Here is a 22,276-nt window from a genome sequence, read left to right on the forward strand (position 1 = left end):
TCTTCTCTGGTATTTTCCCCAAATCCACCATTTGTCAAGTGCTTTCGTGACCATGAACGCACAGAAATAACCTTTGCCAGCCAATCATTCTTTTTCAATATAGTGGAATTAGGTCGACCATTAAGTAAACAAACATCGCTACGCATATTGATATTTTTCAATGGCAGGGAAAATCTGACAGGTTGCTGAAAACATTCCCAAACAGCCCTTACAAACAAATGAGGAGCTCCGTAAAAGCTTTGGGAATTGGAAAGATGGGAAGAGAAAAATGGACCAATGTCACAGAGAATTGCAACGTGTATGACTTTTAACTTACAGAGATGGGGAAATGTACTGAATGAAGAGCTTAGGTTCATAAATGTCAAAGATTTCCTCCAACAGTGTTCGTGTTTTGGATTTGTTTTAAGGATGGCTGGTGTCTCCAACATGATCCAGCATAAATACTTGAAATTGCAATGGTCTTTCTGCGTTCCAAAATGATCAGTTAATAGAATTCCAGTCCAAGTTGAGGATAATAGAAAATAATTAGGATCCAAAGAGATAAATACCCCGGCATATTAGTAAATATGAGAACCTGGAAAACAGTGAAAAAGTCATTTAGTCTGACTGAAACAAATGAACCAGCCATCTTCCCCCTGCAGTCCAAAGACACTGAAACATCGCTATAAAGCTTTCACATGGCTAGAACCAGCTCACAAGAGTCTCACAAGAGGAAACATCAAAATGGAAGCTTAGCTGCTGGCTTAGTTGTTCACTTTTGATAAAGAAATAACTATTTATGGGGGAAAAAAAAAAAGAACAAGTTATTGAGAACACAATACAACCTTCTTCGAAGGTGCCATCCATCAAAACTAGGGTATTCATAGCTTCCTAAATTGCATCCAATGAAGGATAAAAGAATGATGCTCACTCCGGCTGGAGGGATGTCACTACTTTCTTCCACATAAAAGCATATGGCTCTCCAAAGAGGTGACTTGTCAAATATACCCCAAACCTCAACAGGCAAGAAAAACACTCCACAGAGTTGCATGATCGAGTAAGTCTGAGTGAGCTTGAACTGGGTCTGACTCCATGACCCTGGAGGACATTGTGGAACACTGGAAAGCATCCCTAAAGGCTCAGGGTGCCCTGATGAATCATGAACAAGATCACCAAGGTTCAGAATACTTCCAAGTCCTCAGAAAAAGGCAAAATTGGAGCAAGAAATTCCAGAGCTTGCGGAAGATAACCAAAGGTTCAGGTGAGGACACGAATGGCTGACAGGAATTGAAAGTTTTCCAACTTTGCCCCCTGGTACTTTGGTGTGGATCAACAGCTCAAGAGAAGCAGAGAAAGCTCAGGATGAGCCCGGGGTATGTGGGAAGTGTTCATTAAACAGACACGTCAAGCGCCAGGCTCCCTGGAGTTCCTGAATGATGGAATTTTGATTTAGTGGCAACGTTACTAAGTGCTCTTGGCAAAGTGTTGGATCATGCAAACTTCGGGTTAAGCATCTCTTTCAGAAGTGCTTAGGAACTCATCATGCATCCTCTGAAATCTATTGGCATTCTGGAATAAGAAAGCAGAAATCTCCATTTCAGTCAGGGTCAACTGTGCAAAAAAATCTCTTCCTGGGGCCGGGCACTAGAAGTTCCCTCTTAATTAGAGCCAAGCCCAACTCCTTCTACCACAATACACCTTCACCACTGGAAAGCTGTAAAACAGTCGAGTAGTAAGCATCAAAAGAAAAATGGAGAAAAGGAGGGCTAAAGCTTATTTTCTGAAAGGAACATGTTAAGGGAGTCCCAAGAAGAATTCACTACTCTAATGCAAAAGAAAGAATTAGTTAGTTGTTTCATCAGAGCATACCCACTGGAGAGATGGACAAATAACTACCTCGAAAGGAAAAAAATGGCGAGTCAGTTTTGAGATCATTTAGCAAAAGGTGCCTGAATTAATCGTTCTTTCCCAGGGCAACAGGCATTAGCTACAGTACCAAGTCAAATTGGGGCCAAAAGATACTTAACACACACAAATGGAGAAATCACATTAAGGAGTTTCTACTGGAAAGCAGGGAATGAAGTGAACGGTCTTCATCTTGGCCTTTAAGTCATCTTTCTGAGACATTATTACATAGTAAAATGCTACAGAAGATAGTTAAACCAAACACTCCAGTATATCCTCAGTGTCAAATGAATGTTTCCATCGATGTGAGCATCATGCATAAAATTTGCTGCCATTCTTCAAGAGAAAGAAATCTCTTCTGTGAAGAGATGTTGAGATCACATACAGCAAGGAAGGCACAGGATTTAAAACATCAGAAGAAAACCAACTTGTGCTAACTACTAGCCAAACATAAATAGACTAAGCCTACCTTAGACTATCGATAACCATCCTGGGCAGAGGCCCAAAGCACTTCTATTTTCCCTTCCTGAGGATCACAACAGGAGATGAGATCACTTTCACAACTTGAGACGTTCCCTTAATATTAGGCTGTTTTCTAGAACTATGACACACATGTAAACTTGAGTTCAAAGAAATATGGGAAAATGTGGCAAAATCACTTCCCAATTGATTTTTCTTTGACAATGGGCGAAGAACAGTGAAGATACGGGGATGCAAATGGCAAATTTTTCTTATTCAGCAAACTTCTCATAAATCTGTAGCTAAGTATTAGAAACCAATAAGCTTGTGAACTTTTTAAATACTTCTTTCTTGAGTTGACACACGATGTTTGAAAGCCACATAAATCTATCACAATAAGATAGATGAACTCTTCAAAGAGAGGGCTTGCAAATAGTTCATTAATTACATAAAATGTGAAATTTCTTAGATATACATAAAATTTCTTGAGTCATCCTATATTCATGTATTCTTCAACCCCAAATAGTTTTCAAAATTAATTTACATTAAGTGTATCATAAACTTTACCCATGTTACATATAAATTTAAAAGAAAATTATCTGTCTATGGCAGGACTGAAAACCTTGCAGGATGGTTTGGGGTTTTCTAAAGTAAACACCAAAAAAATGACCAGATGAGAGATTCTGAGCTGGAGGGGAGCTCAGAATCCAACTGCCTCATTTTACAGATGTGCCTTCTGACAGATACAAAGGTATCCGGGACAGGGTGGAAGTCCAAGCCGAGGACTCGTTCTGTTTCTTCCTATAATGAATGAGCCAGACTAGCCAACCTGGCGAAGACACAGTTCCTACCCTAATCAATCTCCCTGCCATCTTCTCAGTCATGAGTCAGAGCACTGATCCCATCCTTACAAAAGGGAAGGAATCACCATGAGAGGGCTACGCTCTGGCAGGGTGGACCACAAGAACCTGGCATGACACTCTAGCCTTGACTTCCCAAAGAAAAGCAAATAAGAGTTGCTTTTTCTGGCATGAACCCCAGGATTCTTCCCAACCCACCTGGAAACTAAGGCAAGTAGAACCCAAGTTTTATTGTAAAAAAGAGTATCAAAAACAAAGCCAAAGCTGCAGGACTCCGGGATACCTCATTAGACTGGGATCAGACACATTCAGAGAAGGGCCCCCCTAAAATGGTTTTACTCCATTACGCCTCCAGTCCACAGAGCAGCCTGTCACACCCTTGGCTCTGGGAGGTTAAACCAGCAGAAAGAATGAACTTGGGCAGGTTCTTCCACGACTTCAAGACTATTTCTGGTGTCAAATTGGCTCACCTGGGACAGGCTAGCCAATCAGCAGGGGATTCAAGTCTTTGGCCAAAGCAACCTACAAAATGCAGAATGACTTCAAGAGCCATCAATCTTGTCCCCTCTGCCAGAAAGAAGAGAGGCACACAGACTAGGTCCTGAGTCCCCATCGATGTGCTCGCCCACTAAAAGACTGAGAAATGCCTCAGAAACAGATGAAGAACCCCATGACAACATTAACTGAGAGGTTTTCTATTTTCCCCAATAAAATCCTTCAATGAAAGGCAGCCTCCAATCATGGTTATGGAAGAAGCGCCTGCACCCAAAGCTGAAGCAAAGAGTTTCTGTAAAGGTCTATGAAGGAAAATGTGCTTTAGCAAAGGTCACTGAGAGAAAGGTTAGAAAACCCCTCGGGGTCTGGCTCCCTTAGTCACATGCAAATAGTGGACACCCTGTTTGCAAAAGATGCTTGCTCAGCCCTGACAGTACCTCAAGGGAGCAGCCCCCATTTGTTCTAACACAAGGCCATAACTGTGCAAGCAGCCACCAACAAACTCTTAAGAGGGCAGGAAAACTACACGTAATGTGAGGAAATCTCCTATGCTGCCAGCGGTGGTCTGTCCAGCTGCCCTGAGGATGACCTCAGAGAGGATCACAACCAAAATCTTGTTTGGCACTTTTTGCCCACTCGATTCCTCACCACACCCCACGGAAAGCGTCAGCCATCCTTTTGTCCTACACATGGCACAGATGCCCCCATTCTGTGTGTGCAGAGCAAAATCCAAAGAGTTCTAGAGGAAATATGGCCAATTCTCCTCTTCTCAAAGGGGTCTTGGCACATCTCAGTAGCACACAGCAAACTCGGGCCAAGCTAGGGGAAAAAGGACTAGATGTCAAGACACACCCACTGGCCAGCGGAAGGGCCTAGATTCGAGCGCTGGCTTGAACCTGTACCTTCACACCTGATTTAAGGGCATCTAGGGGAGATGACCATTCTCTGCTCTCCTGGAAACCAAGAGAATGCTGGGTGATGAACAGCAAGCACATGGAAGGGTGGGAGACAAACTAGGACCCATCTCAGCACTCACTCGTGCTCTTAAGCTCCAAGGAATAACTGGAGAGGGCCAAGGGCACAGGCTTGGGCAGGTAAACACTTGAATATTCACTAGAACTAATCAAACTGATGTTTGGGGGTTTGTTTTTCCTTAATGAATCAAACTTCATTAATTAGAGGGAAAATAAGGTCCGATTTAAAATTTACGATTAAAAATTTTCTAAATCAAACTTGTAGCTACTGAATTATATATGACTTTTCTCTCTCAAACACACAGGTGTGCACATAACACATACCCCCCCTCGAGGCCAGCAGCCACCCCACATTTACCTGTGTCCAGGCGCTTTCCTGGGGTCTCGTCATCAGCTTCGGAATCCGCACAGGCGCTCCGTGACCTTTTCCTTGGCTGCAGAAGTGACTCCAACCTTGGAAGGACTACAGACAAAAAGGTTTTGGTCCCTAGCTGTGGAGAAGTTGGCTGGGTTTCAGTGTTCTTGGCAGACTTGGGGGGGCTTACACTTTTCGATTTGCAGAAGAGAACAGAGGTACGTCTGTTTACATCGGTGGATGACTCAGCTACTGCAGAGACTGTCGAATCATTGAGATTACTGTCAGGTTTAGGTTCTGGAGTGTGTCCATTTACCATTTCTTTCTGAATGGAAGTGCTATATAATTCATTATCAAATTTTACTCTTTTGAATAGTTTACTCTGCTCTGGGTTGAGTTCTACTGGTTTGAGGGTTGGTGGTTCTGAATTAGTCTCCGAGTTTGAAGGAAGAGGTAATGCATCTGATGGTTCAAGTTTAGGGGGAGATTTATCTCCTGAAAAAATTATAAATAAAGGGTGATTTTTGAAAACTGATCATTAAAAAAATGTATTATAAAACTTATTATAAATGTGAAGTCCACCAAAATACTAAGTTCAGTTAAGGAAACAAAGCATAATATTTTAAATACAGAAATGTCCTAGTTAGTAGAGTCTAAATTTATCTTATGATTAGAGCATGGATGGTAAAGAGAAGCTTAAAGCCGGTGTTAAGGTTCCGCCTGCCTGGTATTTTAGTCTAACAGCAGAGGACTAAGCTGACCCTAGTCATTATGGTGCAGGCTTCTGCGTTTATAAAATTCCTTTCTGTAAAAAAATTAGAAAAGATCATTTCACAAATGCCACTATTAAATTCACCTTTAAATTCATGAACAAGTCTCATCGGAATACTCAGCTTACCTGCAAGGGAATCCTTCACAAACTCTGACTTGAGGCAACTGATTTAAGGTATCGTTTAAAGCCTCCTTCTACCATGGCACATCAAGCTGGACCAATGAAAAGGGGGCTCTCAACAGTGTATCTTGATTTTAGTTAACTCAATTGAGATAAATAGCCCAAATTTCTACAGGAACTAATAACTCAAGGATCAAAGAACTTGGCCAGAGCTTCCTTGTCAAGCGTTTCAGACTATTTAATCCTAGAACCTAAGTGATACGAACTGGGAACCCTGGTCACCATTTAGAATAAGCAAGCTCTTCTCCAAGCTCTGCCCCTTGACAAGCTTCCTAGCAGAGGAGGTTCCATGCACTGTGTCCAGGAAGGCTTCCATGGCCAAGAGCATAAATAGCTTCTCTTAGAGAAACCATTGGGCCTCCCCACTCTTTTGCTTAAAACATCCCCAAATTATGTCTGTGATGTAGCACTGATGAAAAGTACATCCCCTGGAACACTGGATTCTTTCAAAGTCTTCCATTAGCCAGCAAGCCCCTCTTGGGTAGGAGACTCTTCTAATTGAAGAGTGAACTCCAAACAACTCAAGGGAGACTGGTTAGGGCTTTCTGCATAACACTGCCCACCCCACCCCAAATATTCTTGAGGGGCAGAGAAAGAGTTAAGTCTAAGGCATTCCAAGTAGATAGAAGGGAAACCAGGAATTTTACGGATAATCATATAAGAAAACCCATATTCAACATGTCCACAGACAACCAAAGGCCATATGAAACAGAAGGGGGATTTGGTTCCTTTTAATCACTGAATCTAGGAGTATTTTGTCATTCCATCAAGCCTTGCAGTTGTTTTTAAATTATATTTTACTGAACATCAAAACTTTGCAAATGGAGGTGACTACATTTTCTAACCTCCTCCTCCTCTTCCTCCAAAGAGTTCAGATTCTGCAAACAGACTTGATCACATTATTTTTTCTAAATTACTCCCAGAACTCATAGGTCTTTCACAATTTAAAATACCGTGTCTCTACCATCTCAAGATGCAATTTACATTGGGATTTCTTTGGGGTGGGAGAAGAAAAATCCGATTCATCGTTACTCAGAACAGGAAAGGTTTGATATCGAATTGTCTTACGGGGATTTGGAGAGGCAAGGAATAAGTCTCTATGAGGAGCTTATTTAGTGTCTACCACAGCACTAAGAGCTTTTATACAAATACTATTTCACATGATCCTCACAACAATCTGTAATTCCCCATTTTACAAATGAGGAAACTGAGGCAATAAGAGGTTACGTGACTTGCCCAGGGTCACTCAGTTACTAAGGGTCTGAGATAGGATATGAACTCAGGTTGCCCTGACTCCAGGCTACTTCAATGCTGTGACTCTGAGACTGCCTGAGGCTATGTCTTTGAACTTTAAAAATACATTCTTAAGACATTCACATGTCACATTAAAACATTTATCTGAGTTTTCATAAACTGGTTAAAAACAACTTACTTCAAATGCTAAACTTAAAAAAGAAAGGCTTTTTCTGAGCAAAGCCTCGAAAAGCAAAGCAGAGATGGTCCTTGGACTCACAAAAAAAAAAGCCAGATGATACCACAGGGGAGTTGGTTAGAGAGGCTAATACTCTAAAACTTCACTATTGCTGGCTCTTTGGAGAGAATGGCGAAATCTGCCACCATCTTGGAAAATCAGTGCCCCTGGGGAGAGAGGTCTGAGGTCTTAGAAGAGTTTGTAAATACTGCCTCAATCCCTTAAAAGAAATCAGAACATTCGAAAAAAGGGGTGGGGGGGAGTCCTTCCCACTGACACCTGGGATCAGGCCCAAAGACTAATTGCAAATGACTTTCTATCTAGCCCCCAAGAGAGGGGTTGGCCCAGAGCCTCGTGGCCCTCATCTTGGGTGGCAGGCCTTCTGCTTCTGCTTTCTATGACAGAACAAACCCCAGCTGCCGTTAACTACTACTTGAAATAAGGCTCTCCTCTGGAGAAGAACAGCTACAAAGCAAACATCAATTATATATAAATATAGATTTTTTTAAATTCCATTTTATTTTAATTTCAGGTCCAAATTCTTCCCCTCTCCTACCCGGTAGGAAGGCAAGAGAAAAAAGAAACCATTATAAATGTGAGTAGACATGAAAAACCATTTCCTGCATTAGCCATGTTCAGAATTTTCTTCTAAGTAATACAGGAGTCAGAGAAGTACCAAGGGCAGCTTGTAAAGCTGGTGCTTATGGGGTGATAACGGGGGCCCCTAGGTCTCGTCTCACTGAAGACTACCAGAACTGGCTGGCTAAGAAAAAAGTTCAGTGACTTTTTGGCTGACTTAATCTTCCCCCCAAAAAGCAAGAATAGTAAATATCACTTTTCTTCAAGCTCAATTCTTTCTAAATCTTAGTCCATATATCCTGGGAATCACTAAAATAAGATTATTTTTTAATGTCCAAGCAACAGGATACCTAGAGATGCTGTAGAAGTACTTTAATGTGAAGTATCAAAAATTAATGTAAGTTAAACACGAGCATAATAGCAAAGAAAAACATCTCTGGAGACCAAACCAAGCTAGTCCCCAGCTAGAATCTTGCCCTGGGTTTTTCTCATCACAGGATCTGAAGGTGACACGATGGCCAGGCATCCAGACAGTGAGGGTGAGACCCCAGAACAGCCAAGGAGGCCTGCCTGAGGCCAGAAGCCCAGGAATGCCCTGAGCCCCCCCCCCCAAGACCATGTGTCCCCTCTTTCCCACCCCCTCCTGACCCCTGCCCTGTCCATGCCTTGCTAGAAAATGTCTTTGATTTCTTAAGGTTATTCTCCTGTCACACTGGGCGTCAAGATCCTCAGACCAATAATGGGGCTCTTACATGCTCCAGTGTGTTGAATAAAAAGCAAACTGTTACTCAGTGAGCCCACCTTTTGGGGAAACTCGAAATGCAAGTGTGGCCAAGCCTCTGGAGAAGCCAGAGACTCAACCCAAGGGCTACAACCTTTGGCTTTCTTTGTGTATTTCCCTCTCATTGGAGTGGACTTCTTATTTTATGAATTTACAAGTAAGATTCTAAGAAGGGATCCTCGGCTTCTCCAGAGAGTCCCAGAAGACCACAGAGAACCTCTCGTGTGAAGGGAAAGGCAAAAAGTTCAGAGAAGGCCCACAAAAAGACAGTGACTGAGGCCTGGAGGAATACCAATCAATACCTGGGCATGGCCCATGGGCAAGAATAATGAACTCTCCCTACCCTACACCCCCCATATCTCATCTCCCTTCAGCTCTTAGCTGTTGTTTTAGTCATGACCCCATCTGGGGTTTTCTTGGCAAAGATTCTGGAATAGTTTGCCATTTCCTTCTCCAGTTCATTTTATAGATGAGGAACTGAGGCAAACAGGGTTAAGTGATGGCTAAGGCCAGATTTGAACTCAGAAGAGTCTTCGTGACTCCAGGCCCAGCACTCTGTACCACCTTGTTGCCCTCCTCTGTTAGCTACTTGAGGGGAATCAAAGCATTTATTAAGCTCCTACTGTGTGCTAGGGACTGAGCCAAGATGCTCATTTAAAAAACCCTGGGGATATGATTGGGGTATAGACTCTAAATGATCATTCTACTGCAAATATTAATAATATGACACATGTAAAACCCGATGGAATTGCTCGTCAGCTACAGGAGAGGATTGGGGAGGGGAGGGAAAGAACATGAATCATGTAACCATGGGAAAATATTCTAAGTCAAATAAATAACTCAAATGTTTAAAATTAAAAAAAAAAAACAAACCTGAGAAGAAGGTACTCTTAGGAAAGAAGCTAACAAACGTGGCCAGGGACCCACAGTAAAAGAGTCTGAGGCCTGACTTGAACTCAGGTCTTAGGATTCTAGGTCCAGCCAGCAGCTTCAAAGGGAGACACTAATGCAGGCCATTTGGGGGAGCTGACAGACTGCATTTCCCATGAGGTCTTCAGGAAAGCTGAAGAAATGATGCACCTTTCAGGCCAGTCCAGATCAGACAACACCCCTACATTGTCCTGTCCTACTAGGTCTGAAGAACTGTGAGAAGAGCCCACAGAATTAGCAGAACAAAGACTGCATATGTTTCCCCTGATTCTTAGTGTCTTTCTTGTTACTCAGTGAGATTGTCAAGAATCTAAATTTGGTTTCTTAAACTCAAAATGCAGTTTAAAATGCAAGTGAGTTACAGTATACATTTATTAATGTAATGAAGGTTTTTACAAAGTGCCGCTGGATTCTGCCTTGGAAAAATCTCTCTCCAACAAAGACTGACTTTAGTTCCAAATTTCCAACAGTGGCCGCCCCTCTAGAGCACCTTAGAATCAAGTTCCATCCAGGTGGCTCGTCCTCCAAAGTGGACCTCTACCTCTTCTACTCAATTCAGACAAGGTTTTCCTCAAGAAAATTCTATGAAGAGCCATGAATTAACCTCTTCTCTCTCCTTTTTCATCCACTAAGATGGAAGAGTTCAGAGCATCTCTGTCGAGGCAAGAAAGCCCAGTGGGACAGAAGGAAGCTGCCACTGCTGCCTCAGGCACCCCAATTAGAAATCTCCAAACCAAAGAGGGAGGTTTGGCTGGAGTGATTCCGACTGCCATCCATCTAGCTCCAGGAGGAGTCATGATGAGAAGGAAAGGGTTAAAGCTGCAGCTTACTCAGCAGCAAATCCCCAACAGGCCAATCAGTCTCTAAGACCAGAGATGGTTTCAGGCAGTGCCCCCAAGAAGCTGAGGGAAGCTGAGGGGTGCATCTGAGGTACCCAAACAAACATCACCACACATTAACGCAGTGCCTGGGACCTAGTAAATGCTTAACAAATACTGACTGGTTGACGATGGGGAGAGGACTAGAGAAAATAACTTCTAAAGGGGAAATTTCTTTTCCCAAACTATCAAGGATAAACTGATACGAATAAGAAATCCTCATTCTCCACTTCTCTAGAGCCTGAGGTGGGACAGCGATGACCTTCCCAAGGACAAAGTAGACAGGGGAGCCCACAGCAAGCCCCCAGAGAGGCTCCAAGGCCTCTGTCCCAGGCAGGAGGCCTTGGTGGCTGGCAGCTCCCTCCCAGGTCGGTCAGGCCCTGCTCCTTCAGGGGCTGCACAGAGAACAAGCACCCTGGCAATACTGCAGGAAGTCAAATGTGACAGTGGCACACCGAAGTCACAAGCATGGCTGGGGACACCTCTTCGCTGCAAGCCCTGGCACTGTTCCTCCCCCAAAACTCCTCATGAGAGGCACTGCTCCTAGGGCTTGCTGAGCCTGTCCTCCTAGGTGCCTGGCAGAGCCTCTGTTCTGAGCTGCAAGGAGCCCAGGCTCCCCCTTGGTTACAGAGGCCAGCGGGGTACAGGGGGAAGAGTAGCCAATGGGGTCTAAGTATTTTCTCTTCTGGCTTTTAAAACAACCTTTTTGCTTTTGGAGTCCAAGTTTTCTGGTGTGAGCCTGGGAATAAAACTGAAATGAGCTTTTCAAACCTCCAGGCTCTAAGCAGGGTCACAGGGGAGAGACTACCCTGGGGGACATGAGGGGCTCTCATGAAGAGAAGAGTTCTCAAAGAAAGGCTCATGGAAAGCAAGGAATGGAGGCTTTTTACATGGAGAAACTTCAGCTTTTCCTTCTGCTTAAGCCCATCCCCAGAGGTTCTTATCCACCCAACAGAAGATTGTTCAAGTGCTGACCTTCTTGCCAACCAAACAAATGCAAAGGAAGAAGCCATCCAGGATCAGTACAAATGAGGCATGAGCAGGGCCCAGCCCGGCCAGAAAGGAGGCGCAGAAAAGGAGGCCTATTCTCTGGCCTCTAAAAGCCAGTCAAGCACCCACAGAGAAGTATTAGGCAGAGCCCCAGGGGGGCCTTGGGCTGATGCACGCCGATCCCTGGGCCACTCCGCAGACACCGGGGCAGCGGCAGAGGGATCGCTTCAGAGATCTGCTGGGGTCCTTCAGGCCACGTGTTACAACTCCAAAGAGAACTCTTCTTTCACGGCATCCTCAGCGTTCCAAATGTGCTACCGGTATTGATGCTTGTCATCGACTATCCACACACACACACACAATACATGTATGCACGAGTGTAAGCATGGGCGGATACACCCAGCTCCGCTGCCAGACAGAAACGTGTGCATGTGGGCAACTAGAGCCACACACCCACACAGGGACAAGCGCCCACGCATGTGCACATCTGTGTGACACACGTATGCTTCTGCACAGCCTGTGTGTGCCTCTGTATAGCCATGGGCATGTGTACAGGCACACGCCAAGAGGCTGGCCACAGTCAGAGCCCAGAGGCAGCAGGAGCTCCCTGTCCCGGGTCCGGCAGCACCACCTGCCTCTGCTCCCTGCTCTCACACCCTTGAATCCACAGAGAAGAAGGCTTCGAATGGCTGAGATCAGCAGTCCCAGGGAAACTGAGATTCCTCCTGCCAGGTCCTGGGGACAAGACTCCAGACATTCCTTCTCCCGGCAGGCAGCTAAGACTGGATGGGCTGTGGACCCTGCAGAGGATCCCTCTGATTCTCCTAAATCAGGACATCAGAGCTCCTAGGCCAAAGTTTACCAGAATCAGGCCAACACCATCTTGCTCTGCTGTCTGATTCTTTTTACATTTTCCTACAACCTCTGATCTAAGACAAGGAATGGAGAAAACCTAGCAGTCCCCATATGCACGACACAAATTAGGAAAACAGGGGAAAGGAGAGAGAAAGCCAACCCTGGTTGGGGGGGGCAAGGAAGAAAAAGCATCTTTGCCAAGTCCTTTGCTTCTACCTCCTGAAATGTTCACTTAAGATTTACCCAGGGTTTATGCTTCCTTTGCTCACCTGTTAAGATTATAATCAATTTTTTTAAATTAGTCATTTACATGTAGGTTTTGTAAACATAATTTTTCCAACACCAAATATAATGTACATACAAACTTAATTTCTAAAAGCAAAGACATCTTCACAGGAAGCCTTTTGATCAGAATTCTAGTTCTGAGAACATTTCTGACAAAATGTCTCAATAATTAATGATCAAAATGTATTCTGCATCAAGATATGGGCCTTCCTCCTAGAACAATACACACAGTGGATAGATAAACAAGCCCCCAAACCCATGTTAGTTCTGGCCGGTTCTGCTCTCCTTACCTTCCTCTTCTGCTTCCTGTTCTAATGGCGCCCCTTCCTCTTCAAAGCTCCCAATACCTGACTCCAGTGGAGGGGGTTGGCTGTTTGGCTGACTTAGCTTGTTTCGAATAACAGCGATTTCTTTTTTTAACAACTTTGCTCGTTTACTTCTTGACCCACTGGATTTCATTGAGCACGTCAGATCCAGTTTGTCCAATAACTCTTTTAGTTGTTCTTCCAAGGACATGTGTGCTCGGTTAGCTGGATTTAGTAACCGATCCACTAAAAAAAAAAAAAAAAGGAGGTTGAGGGTATTTTATTAACCATTTGTATAACAGTATTATATGTAAATAAGCACAAGAAATAACCCCTCCCCTCCCAAACTGTTTTCCTACGCCTGTCTTTGTACCAAAGTAGTTCTAATATTCAAAAAGAAATGGTCAGGACAGCTGGGTGGCTCAGGGGGCAGTCAGGCCTCAAGACAGGAGGTTCTGGGTTTAAATGTGACCTTGACACTTCCTAGCCATGTGACCCTGGCCAAGTCACTCTACCCCCATTGCCTAGCCCTCATGCTCTTCTGCTTTGGAATCGATACTTAGTATTACTTCTAAGACAAAAGGTAAGGGGTTTTTCGTTTTGTTTTTTTACAAGGAGGCCATGTAGCCAAAGCTACTATAGGTCAATGTATCAGCTACAAAGTCACACATATTATACCATAATGACACACTGTGTATTGAGAGAGAGAGAGAGAGAGAGAGAGAGAGAGAGAGAGTGAGAGAGTGTGTGTGAGTGTCAGTCTGCCCTCTAAGAACAGTAGTCGATGCTGTTAAAACACTGTAGTGTCTGGCACACGAGCCAACACAGATAAGATACAACTCGTTAAAGGCTCAGCTCCATTTTTCTCCCTCTAAGGACTTGGGAAAATAAAGCTCCAGAACATATTACAAGCTATGGGCAAAAGCCCAAATAGAGTTGCCAGCAAAGAGAGGTCTGCACATAAAAGAAAGAGATTAATTAGGGTCCAGTCTACAAATCAAATGTGAAAAATCACGCTCTGCTGGCCAATCCTCCAGCCTTAAACAGGGAGCACAGGGTGCGCAAACAGGAAAGCCAGGCCTATTGTCTCATCATACACTCCAGAACCACATATCTAAACACACAGGGGACCATGTGTTGTTCATGGATCATGATTCACAGGATGTGAAAGCAACAAGCTGGCTCCAGTCGGTCCTCACAGCTTTCCAACGGCTCTAAGAATAAAAACAAATTTTCTACTCATCTTGAGAAAAGAAACGCCATTAACCTTCCTCAACTATTTAGCACTCAGTGAAATGAAGTCAAATGCGATGGAGGTGGGAGAGGATGCAGACAAGGATCCATCGCCCAAGCTGTCATCAGGGAGGACGTGTCGAGGCCACGGGGAGGAAGGAGCGAGACTTCATTCCAAGTGACTGAGATGAGGGAGCAAAGCCAGGCAATACTCGCTTTGGGCACTTCCACCAGCCCGTCTTTTCCAACCGATAGACAAGATTATATTTATCCAAACAGTTTGAGGAGAATATTTATTTGTTTTTCTCCTCGGCTTGTCTTCTCCTCCTACAAAACACGTGGGTTTCAGAAAGTCGAGGAGAAAAGCCACTTTTGACGTTGCCTCTGCAAAGTCCTCCTAGCAGCCTCATTCTGTTCTCGGAGGCACGAGATGCAGTCAGGGCCTTCCCTGCTGTAGCCCAAATAGCCCCACATTCAACTCCAGTGACAACGGGGCTTCTCCAGGAACTAACACCTAAGCTAGGGTGGCCGAGAGGTCTTGCCCGAGAGGTTCCCCGAGGTCAGCAGATCTGGCTGGTATCCTGAATGTGGTCGGTATTTTGTATTTGCTTAAAACATGAATGAAGTATTTACTGTCAGTGAAATGAAGAGAGCACAGTCTAAGCTGTAAGCTGGCTAGGTACGGAGTCACTTGGAAATACCATTCACCCCAGAGGGGCCGAGAAGGCACAAAGAGAATAGGGAGGTGGGTGCTGACCATAAGTGAGCCTAGGAAAAACCCCAGGAGTGGGAGTTCCAGAGCATAAAACTTGGCATCCATTTTCACAGCAGCCCAGGGCCAGGCTGCCTGGAGAGCCCCGACTGAGGACAAGAATCCAAGAGGAGGAGGAAGTGTGATCCCCTAACCTCCAGGGTAGGAGCCAGAGGTGTCCTGATCTCACTATCTCCTTGTGGGATGCCCCCAACAGAGCATATCTGGCAGTGATCTTTCTGCTACCCCTAATGAGCCCAAACCAGCCAGGCCAGCCCAGCCCAGCCCAGCCCAGGAGGAGGGCACGTCCAGGCAGGTACTGGCTGACAAAGCTCTCTCCCAGGGCGGGGGCAGGATGTACCTATGTGGGTGGACCTCAGATCATTTTCGAAGCACCCTCGCGCAATCACCTGTTTCCAGGGCAAAGCAAGACAAGTGGACTTACTCTTCCACATAAGACAGCTCTCCCAGCAATGGGAGTCAGTCACCCCCTAAGTCCCACCCAACCAGAAGGTCATGCTCCCAAGTGCCAGATCCGAGGCAGGCTTGGCTTCAGCCGCTTGGGGCAGCCATCTCCCTGCACCAAAATGCTCCCTTCTCTTTCCAAGCACACCTCCTCCATCCTCATCCTCTCAAGGGCTTACCTTTCGGTTACTGTCCTGTTAGGTCCCACCCAGGATTCTAAGCTCTAGACCTCACTCTGCACTCTTCACTGTCATCAGCCAGACCATCGACGCCGATGCCAAGTTCAGAGATGCCACTAAGAAGACTGTCGCCCAACCCTCCAGGACTGCCCTGGGGGAGCATACCCAGCCCATACCTCTCCTCTTGTCCAGCAGGACAGCACGACAGACTTCTGGCAACAGCCCAGGGACCATCCATCTGCGGGCTGCCCACTGGCTTGGGATCATTCTTCCTCCAATGCCTGCCTACCTGACCTAAAAAAGAAGCCTTTCCCATTTCTCCCAGCAACTGCATGCAGTCTAAGTTCCCCGGCTCCAATTCTTCTTTCTTCCTCACCTATCACACCCAGCAGTCCTTTGGTGTGGGGCTTGGGGAGCAAAGGCTCAGGAATCTGGCCTCAGATGCTTAGTAGCTAAGTCATTTCACCTCTCCTTGCCCAAGTCTCCTGAGAGCGCCTCCCTCCTGGGGTGGCTATGCAGACCTGAGGAGAGAGTGGCTAGGAAGTACCGGCGCCTCCAAAGAGCTCCATGCATGGCAGCTGCTGCTGCTGCGATTGTTCTGCCTCCGCTCTTCATCATTTCGATGCTGCCCGTGTCAGAGAAGAGCACGATTCCTCTCAGGTCATCACCAAGCCAAGAAGTCACTCTCACCTCCTCTTGGAGCATCCCTTTGCTCTGCGCCCAGCTCAGGCTGGCGCCCCAGGTCACCCACAAACATCTTTTTAAGACCTCTTTGGGCAGACGAATGGCCCTGGGGAAGGCTTAAAGCCACTCCCTGTGTTTCTTCTTTTTTCTCAGAATTGTTTCCCTGCTCCATCTTCAAAGAGAGCATTGCATCCCTCTGAACTGTAAAAGATCCAGCCTCAGACTCTCGTCTCTGTACCCAAGGAAATGAGCTCTCAAAGCTAGAGAGCCCGCCAGGGTCTGCTCAGATGGCCTCTCCTTTATCCCATGACCCCACACCCCACACACTTCCTCTGCCCCAAGAGCCAGTCCTTTCTAGGGAACCAGAATCAGGTACAGACATTCATTGGCCTTCACCTTGGGAGGCTATAGGGAGAAGACAACAGTGAAAAAGCTGCAATACTCCTAAATTTAAAACCTAAACTCCTAAATTTTAACTCATGGCACTCAGTTTCCTTAATTGTCAAAAGAGAGGTCAGACAAAGTGGCTGCAAAGGTCCCTATGAGGGATAAATGGAACCACTGACATTCTTCTGTCTTTGTTGTTTTCTAGTCTGGCAGTGGGTGAAGAGCTCCAACAAATGCCAGGCTGAGGAAGGTTTCCAATCACAGCTCCATGCTGGGCTTGAGATCTGATCATCTGTCCTTGTCAAGAGCCACAGAAACTCTCTTGAAGACCCACTGTCTCCCCCCCCACCCTCCCAAGAGCCCTCAACCACACTTCTTCCCCTCCCACCTCCTGCTCCTCAATTTCTACACAGGAACATTCATCTCTTGAACATACCCTTTTGGACTATGGTCTCTCCTTGCAGATCCAAATTGCAGTCCCAAGTCCCATCCCATCATGTCCCCAATACCAAGGGGGCCCAACTGGCAGTATGTGAAAGCCTAGCAGGCATGTCCTTGGCATCCATGCCCTGGGGGACACCAAGGATATGAGTTTTCTTGCTGATTCCTTTCCTGGATTTTTAGTTCCTCTAAGTTTATCTGAAGGCTTTCTCGAATTCTTCTTACACTGATGCTTTCTCTCTCTCTCTTTTTTTTAAACCCTTACCTTCCGCCTTGGAGTCCATACTGTGTATTGGCTCCAAGGCAGAAGAGTGGTAAGGGTAGGCCATGGGGGTCAAGTGACTTTTCCAGGATCACACAGCTGGGAAGTGTCTGAGGTCACATTAGAACCCAGGACCTCCCGTCTCTAGGCCTAGCTCTCCATCCACTGAGCTTCTCAGCTGCCCCCTGATGCTTTCTCTTTAAGATATGGAGTTTAGAATAAGTAGTAAGTATTCTCCCCATCTGTTCCTTTTCACTGAAATGTCTCCTAGTTAAGAGTTCTACATGTCAAAGACTGGTTTGGATTAAGATAGCCCTACCAGGGCAGCTGGGTAGCTCAGTGGATTGAGAGCCAGGTCTAGAGACAGGAGGTCCTAGGTTCAAATCCGGCCTCAGACACTTCCCAGCTGTGTGACCCTGGGCAAGTCACTTGACCCCCATTGCCTACCCTTACCAATCTTCCACCTATAAGTCAATACACAGAAGTTAAGGGTTTAAAAAATTAAAAAAAAGAAAAGAAAAAAAAAAAAAAAAGATAGCCCTACCACATCCCCTCTCTCGGGTAAATCAAAGCACCTACATCCTCCTCAGAAACTCATATTTCTCCTTTAGTTTGCTGAAATGGCATGAGGAACTCAACCTCATGCACAATCAAGTAACCATCCCCTAAGTCAGCTACAGCCTGGACAAAGAACCACACAATCAGATGTATGGGCCAAAATAAACCTCCAATTAAAATGGTGGTGGTGGTCATTTAATCATTGCAGTCATATCCAATTTGTAATCCCATTTCTTGGCAAAGATACGGGAACAGTTTGCCATTTCCTTCTCCAACTCATTTTACAGATCGGGAAACTGAGGCAAATAGGGCTAAGTGACATGCCCAGGGTCACACAGCTAGGAAGCATCTGAAGCAAGATTTGAACTCAGAAAGATGAGTCTTCCTGACTCCAAGCCTGGTACTCTAGGCACTGTTCAACCTACCTGCCCAATGAAAAGGGATTATATCTTAAAACATTTAAAAAATAAAAATTTAAAAAAGCAAAAGGGAAAGTATCCTATATGCATGGAATATAAATTAATTTGAACCCTGAAAGTCCAAATTAATATGTCCAGAGAGCCCAATTCAGCCCAACCCACATTTCATCAGGAATGCCCATTCTGATGATCCCTCATGGCTGTTCAGTCCCCGCTTAAAGACCTCCAACCACAAGAGCCACAGCTTAGCAAAGCAGTCTTGTGCATTATTGGGAGGCTGGGGGGGAGAGACACTGCTTCTCTGCAACTTCCACACTGTTCTTCCTTCTGTTCTCTCTGGGTGAGCCAAACAAGTCTAAACCAGGTTTCCAAGGCCAGTCATTCAAATATCCAAGGCAGCAGCAATCACATCGTCCCTCACCCTTTAGTATTCACTTCTGTTCTCTCTCTCTTTCAGCCAAAATATTTCTAATTTCTTTAAACAACCTTCGCATAGCTTGTTTTCAAATCCCTCCACTGAGTTACACTTGTCCAAATCCTTTCTAAAGCCAAATGCTCCTGCCCACCATGCTCCAGGGAAGGGAAACAGGGCCACCCCTTTGCTCGTCCAGGACACAAGGCAGAGATCGCCAATGGCACTCTGGGGCGTCCATCATGAAATCTGCTGCATCTACTGAAGCCAGGCCCGGGCCCCTTCCTCTCACTACTACAAGCCTATCAAGTTTATGAGCTTGAAAAAACATTCAACCTGACACAAATTCTTACCATCTTCCCAAGAAAAAGGCCGAGGAGGCTCCAGCTGTGGCCTTTCAGGTAAGTGCATTCCTGTTTCATAATCGAAACCAACCCCTTCAGCATCCCGCCGCGTCTGCCTCAGGACAAGCCCACCCTGGTCTCTCAGCCGCACGGCTGCTCTATAAAATATGGTATCCTTGGCATTGTACTTCATACAATTATCTATTATGAGATGAAAGTCTTCTTCAAATTCCTTGAGGTCTCTGTATCCTTGAGCATCAAGACGTTTCCTCATTGTGGCAAAGTCCATAGGATGTTTAATGTGATCCAAATAATCTGGAACCTGGAGTAGAGATTTAGAAAGAGAAACAAAGAAAATCAACTAAAACAAAAAACAAGGAGAAAGCAACATATAGGTTTTCCCTATCATTAAACCTCAAGTCAGTCACAGAATCAAGCAAAAAAATTAAATTTAAAGCTAAATGTATTGTCCAAGAGGCAGAAACTAAAAAACATTAATTTTTTAGGGTACATATGAATTTAAGGAATAAATCGCTCTCCAAAACAGCTTTAATAATAAGCCCCTCCGAGAACAAAAGGGCAGAAACACCTCACAAGAAGGACCAACCAAAAATGAAAGTTTGGTTGGAATGTTTCAAAGCAGCCCATCCCCAGCAACTTTAACCTATCCTCTGTGTAATTAGACTCTGCTCCCCAAGACTCAAAATCCCAGCTTCCCCTGCTCTTTCTCATGTTACGTCCTTACGTTTTGGAGATAAAGTTTGTGGGTGACCCCGCCCCTCGCTCTCGAAAGCGGCTGGGAAAACTTTTCTTTATTCAGGTTTCTGCTTTTGTTCCTTTTATTTCTTCTACTTCAAGTTATTATTAATAAATCTTATAAAATAAAATACTTGGAGTTATTGGACATTCATTTTAAATCTTGCACCTCATATAATGGAAAATCAGCAGGCAATTAAGTACTTATGCTTTTGAGCTTTTTAATTGAAAGGATATGAAAAAGAATTTAGAATTAAGACTGAAATCCTATCAACTGTGGCCATTGGCCAGCACCATTTCATGACAGGATTATACCGGATGATGGGACAACAGAACAGGGAAGACAGGCAGGTACCCACCTCTTTCAGATTCACTGGCTGAGCAAAGATGCGGGCAGGGTCTTTCTCTTGCAACTGGTCCAGGACTGATCGTAAAAGAACCGTGAACGGCGTCAGCTGCAGCTCCAAGGCGACTTGTTCCACTTTCACCTACAGGAGCAGAGGAGGGTCAAGAACAGAGACAGACCAGCCAGGCAAGCATGTAACAGCGAGCAGCAAGGCTCCTCTCTGGTGGGCCCCAGAATCTTCTCGCAGAGAGTTTATATCTGATGGCTGAGGAATCTGTGCACATGCCTGTGGGTCAGTTTGCCCTCCCCCAAACCGATCAGGGAGGATGCTCCACAAGGCACCGGAAGCCCCTGAATCATCATTCTGGCTGTAGATCTCAGGATTCCCGGAAAAACTACCTTCCCTCACCTGTTCTCGCTTCAATTTTTCTCGTTTCCGGATAAGCTCAACCAGCAGCCTCGCTCTCTCCAGATCATGCCGTAGCCTTTGCCAATACTTTAACTTCTCTTTCAAAGCTTGGATTTCTTCATCGTCTTCTCTCTAAAGAAGTAAATGAAAAGTTTTTAATAGAAAACATAAAGCAGTCCACCCCAAAATGCCACTCATCAAGTCCTCAGCTCTACTTCCTAAAGCAGCTACTGATGTAAAGGCCACAGTGTCAGAGTCACCAATGGAATCCTGGCATCTGGTCTGACTTCTCAGCATCTTTCACAAGAACTTTCCTAGGTTGTGTAGACTCTTTGACTGCACCTCTGGTGAACGAGTAAGAATGAGCCAAGAGCCTCGAGTTGGGGAGCAACATGTCCCACCTTCATCAGCTCCTTCACAAAGGCAATTCTCATGAAGGAACTTCAAAAAATCCTAAAGTTTTGTCAAAACCTGCTCTTCCAAAGCCTCCTGCCCCACGTGCTCTGGCCTGCTGACTGTCCAGATCAACATGACAATACATGGGAGGTGGGCTGGTAATGCCACTTTAAAAGCTAGCACTGGTGTGCTCCAGAGAGGCCTTTCAATCTGTTCTCTTCCTCTCCTCTCTTTCCTTACAGATGTCCATAAAAAGCTCTTTCTGAAGATACAGAATAAACCAAAATCCATTCCATAAGGAGATTTACATTTCCACTTTATTGCCTAATTCTGATACCGATTGATGGTCAGTTCTGGTTTTTCCTCCCCCTACACTCTCGTTCTCCCTCTTCCTGCCAAAGTTGGTATAAGACCTTTCAAATACCCACATACACCTTTTCCAAGGTGGCCCCACAAAGGCAGAAGCAGTCCCTGGCAGCAGGTCTGGAAGAGTGAGCTTCAGCACTCGATTCAAAAGCAGCAGCGACATTGATTCCCTGTGTGACCCTTGTTGAGGCCCAACAACCTATCCTGGACCCAAAGCTTCCCTGGACTCCGAGGCAAAGGCCACCCACCTCCCCCATAGTCACAGGCAAAGAAAAGGAGGCTTCTTCAAAATTACGAGGAAAGTCTATTGGAGGCAGAGAAAGCAGAAGACAGATCATTCGGAAGCACATAAGGAAATGAGCCGGAGGTGATGCCAAGTGAAATAAATAAGGTGCTACTACACACACACACACACACACACACACACACACACTCACACACACTCACACACACTCACCCAACTGGGCCCATTTAAAAAGAAAACTCAAGAATGAGGCAACTATGAAAGATAGGCTTCTGCCTAGACAACCTTAATGCACCTGAAGAAGAAGGAAGCAGTCAAATATGAGGGGGGGGGGTGAGGGGAAAGACACCTTTTTATCATACTTCTCTGACCATCCCAGCTATATCATCAACATGGCAAAATAAATATATGAGACTACCAACCATTCTCTAATAGAGCAAGTGGTCAAAGGATATAAACAAATGGTTTTCGAAAGAAGAATTGCAAACAATTCACCATCACATGAAAAAATGCTCCAAATCCCCAAAACTAAAGAGATGAGCAAATCAAAACCACCCTGAGGTTTGCCTCA

The 22,276-nt window shown here is 45.2% G+C and overlaps 1 protein-coding gene across 5 annotated transcripts in view; it reads right to left on the reverse strand.

Moving 5' to 3' along the window:
* BRD1 (bromodomain containing 1) overlaps window positions 1-22,276 on the reverse strand; it is a 74,418-nt gene that overhangs the window by 23,983 nt on the left and 28,159 nt on the right. Inside the window, exons 3-7 of one of the 5 annotated variants that reach the window (XM_044677815.1) lie at window positions 20,700-20,831; window positions 20,319-20,432; window positions 19,198-19,510; window positions 13,039-13,299; window positions 5,031-5,522 (exon numbers count right to left, since the gene is read on the reverse strand). In XM_044677815.1, the coding sequence (XP_044533750.1) occupies window positions 5,031-5,522; window positions 13,039-13,299; window positions 19,198-19,510; window positions 20,319-20,432; window positions 20,700-20,831 (1,312 nt within the window). Of the gene's footprint in view, window positions 1-5,030; window positions 5,523-13,038; window positions 13,300-19,197; window positions 19,511-20,303; window positions 20,433-20,689; window positions 20,832-22,276 lie in introns of all 5 variants that reach the window. The other 4 variants (XM_044677817.1, XM_044677812.1, XM_044677816.1 and 1 more) reach the window with 4 other exon arrangements.

This window comes from Gracilinanus agilis, chromosome 5 (genome assembly GCF_016433145.1).
Source record: "Gracilinanus agilis isolate LMUSP501 chromosome 5, AgileGrace, whole genome shotgun sequence".
Taxonomy (NCBI): Eukaryota; Metazoa; Chordata; class Mammalia; order Didelphimorphia; family Didelphidae; genus Gracilinanus; species Gracilinanus agilis.